This window comes from Priapulus caudatus, unplaced genomic scaffold (assembly GCF_000485595.1).
Source record: "Priapulus caudatus unplaced genomic scaffold, Priapulus_caudatus-5.0.1 Scaffold1658, whole genome shotgun sequence".
NCBI classification, from domain to species: domain Eukaryota; kingdom Metazoa; phylum Priapulida; class Priapulimorpha; order Priapulimorphida; family Priapulidae; genus Priapulus; species Priapulus caudatus.
The window spans coordinates 995-2791 of NW_014578719.1; the positions used below are offsets into that span (position 1 = coordinate 995).

A 1797-nucleotide genomic window follows, 5' to 3' on the forward strand; every position below is an offset into this window, starting at 1 on the left:
ATTGTGATCGTGAGCCGCGATCGATAAGTGCACGTGTGCGTTTTGTCTGCCTCAATGACGTCACAGTGGTTTCAATTTTTTCTTCATGTTGTATGCATTGTTTTGTACTGTATTACTCAGAAAATCTACACTATAAACGTAACAAACGTAACAAACGTAAACTCAACACTATAAACGTAACATAATAATTTTTAGTAGTATAATAGTACCATTTTTGTCGGATAGGTGGCAGCATCCAGCATAAATATTTGGAAGATCTGCATGATCTTGAGGAAACTATAGTCTATATCAGTATATGACTACTCTATAGTATAATATCAGGATAATATGTATTAATATTATAATATCATTCAGTTCAATTTCAATTCAAACACTATCATGATAATTATACAGAAATCTGTGCATCACCTCGTGATAAGGGGACTCATAGCATGAGTAGGCATTACGCACTACGCATTACCGCACTACTAGTGCTACGACTAGTAACTGAGTTGTACTAGTAGTAGGCCTAGTAGTAGTAGTACTAGTACTAGTACTGTAGCAGTGCCAGTACTGCAGTAGTACTATTTCAATGGCAATGATTCTGAATAGCACGATGTCGATGTTGAGACAGGTCAGAGCACTAAAATCATTCGGGAGGTCGTGTATTAGTTCTGTACCTAAACAAATCCTGACAGGCCAGAACAATACCAAGTACCAGTCGATTCGTTTGGTAAGGCTAGGCGTGGGCCATGGTCGTATGTTACCACGCCCACTATATTTAGTTGGAGCTGGAATAGCAGCTGCGAGTGTAACCGTGTATTGGCAATGTGTTCGCGACAAGACGAACACACTTTGTGAGGCCAAGCACATGAATAATGAGGCTGTCGAGGAAGAGCCCGAAATTCCCAGAAGTGCAGGACTAAGATTGGCAGAGGCAGTCGAGAAGTCCAAAGATATAGCGAGGCGTATAAAGGTACGGTAACTGTAACTTGTAGCGTGTGCCATAATTGTCAATTCCCTGTAAGTAAACAATGTCTCAGCTGTTTCTTTGCCAGCTCTTTCCATAATCATCCTCTTTGCAAGCTGTATAATTGCATGTTGAAGAGGATTCAAGGACTACTACCCCCTGGACAACTACCCCCCGGAAAACTACCACCCGGACAATTACACCCTAGGGCAACTACCCCTCTAGGACAACTACCACCCGGACAATTACCCACCTAGGACAATTACCCCCTAGGACAACTACCACCCTAGGACAATTATCCCCCTAGGACAACTACCCCCTAGGGCATCTACCCCCTGGACAACTACCCCTAGGACAATTACCCCCTAGGACAACTACCCCCTGGACAACTACCCCCCGGACAACTATCACCCGGACAATTATGCCCCCCCTAAAACAACTCGCACCCGGACAATTACCCCCTAGGACAACTCCCACCCGAACACCTGGCCCCTAGGACAATAACCCCCCTAGGACAACTACCACCCAGTCAACTATCCCCCTAGGACAACTACCACCCGGACAACTACCCCCTAAGACAATATACCCCCTAGGACAATTACCACCCGGACAATTACCCTCCTAGGACAATTACCCCCCTAGGACAACTACCACCCGAACAACTACCCCCTAGGACAATTACCCCCTAGGACAACTACCCCCTGGACAATTACGCCCCCCCCCCAGGACAACTCCCACCCGGACAACTGCCAACCGGACAACTACCCCCCTAGGACAACTACCACCCGGACAACTGCCAACCGGACAACTACCACCCGGACAACTGCCAACCGGACAACTACCACTCG

At 46.4% G+C, this 1797-nt stretch overlaps 1 protein-coding gene across 1 annotated transcript in view; it reads left to right on the forward strand.

The window, feature by feature from the left end:
* The first annotated feature begins 341 nt into the window (after positions 1-341).
* The window catches only part of LOC106817276 (serine beta-lactamase-like protein LACTB, mitochondrial), an 11586-nt gene continuing 10130 nt past the window's right edge, over positions 342-1797 (forward strand). The window contains exon 1 of the mRNA XM_014821933.1: positions 342-955. Coding sequence (XP_014677419.1) covers positions 572-955 — 384 coding nt within the window. The 5' untranslated portion in view covers positions 342-571. The remainder of the gene's footprint in view (positions 956-1797) is intronic.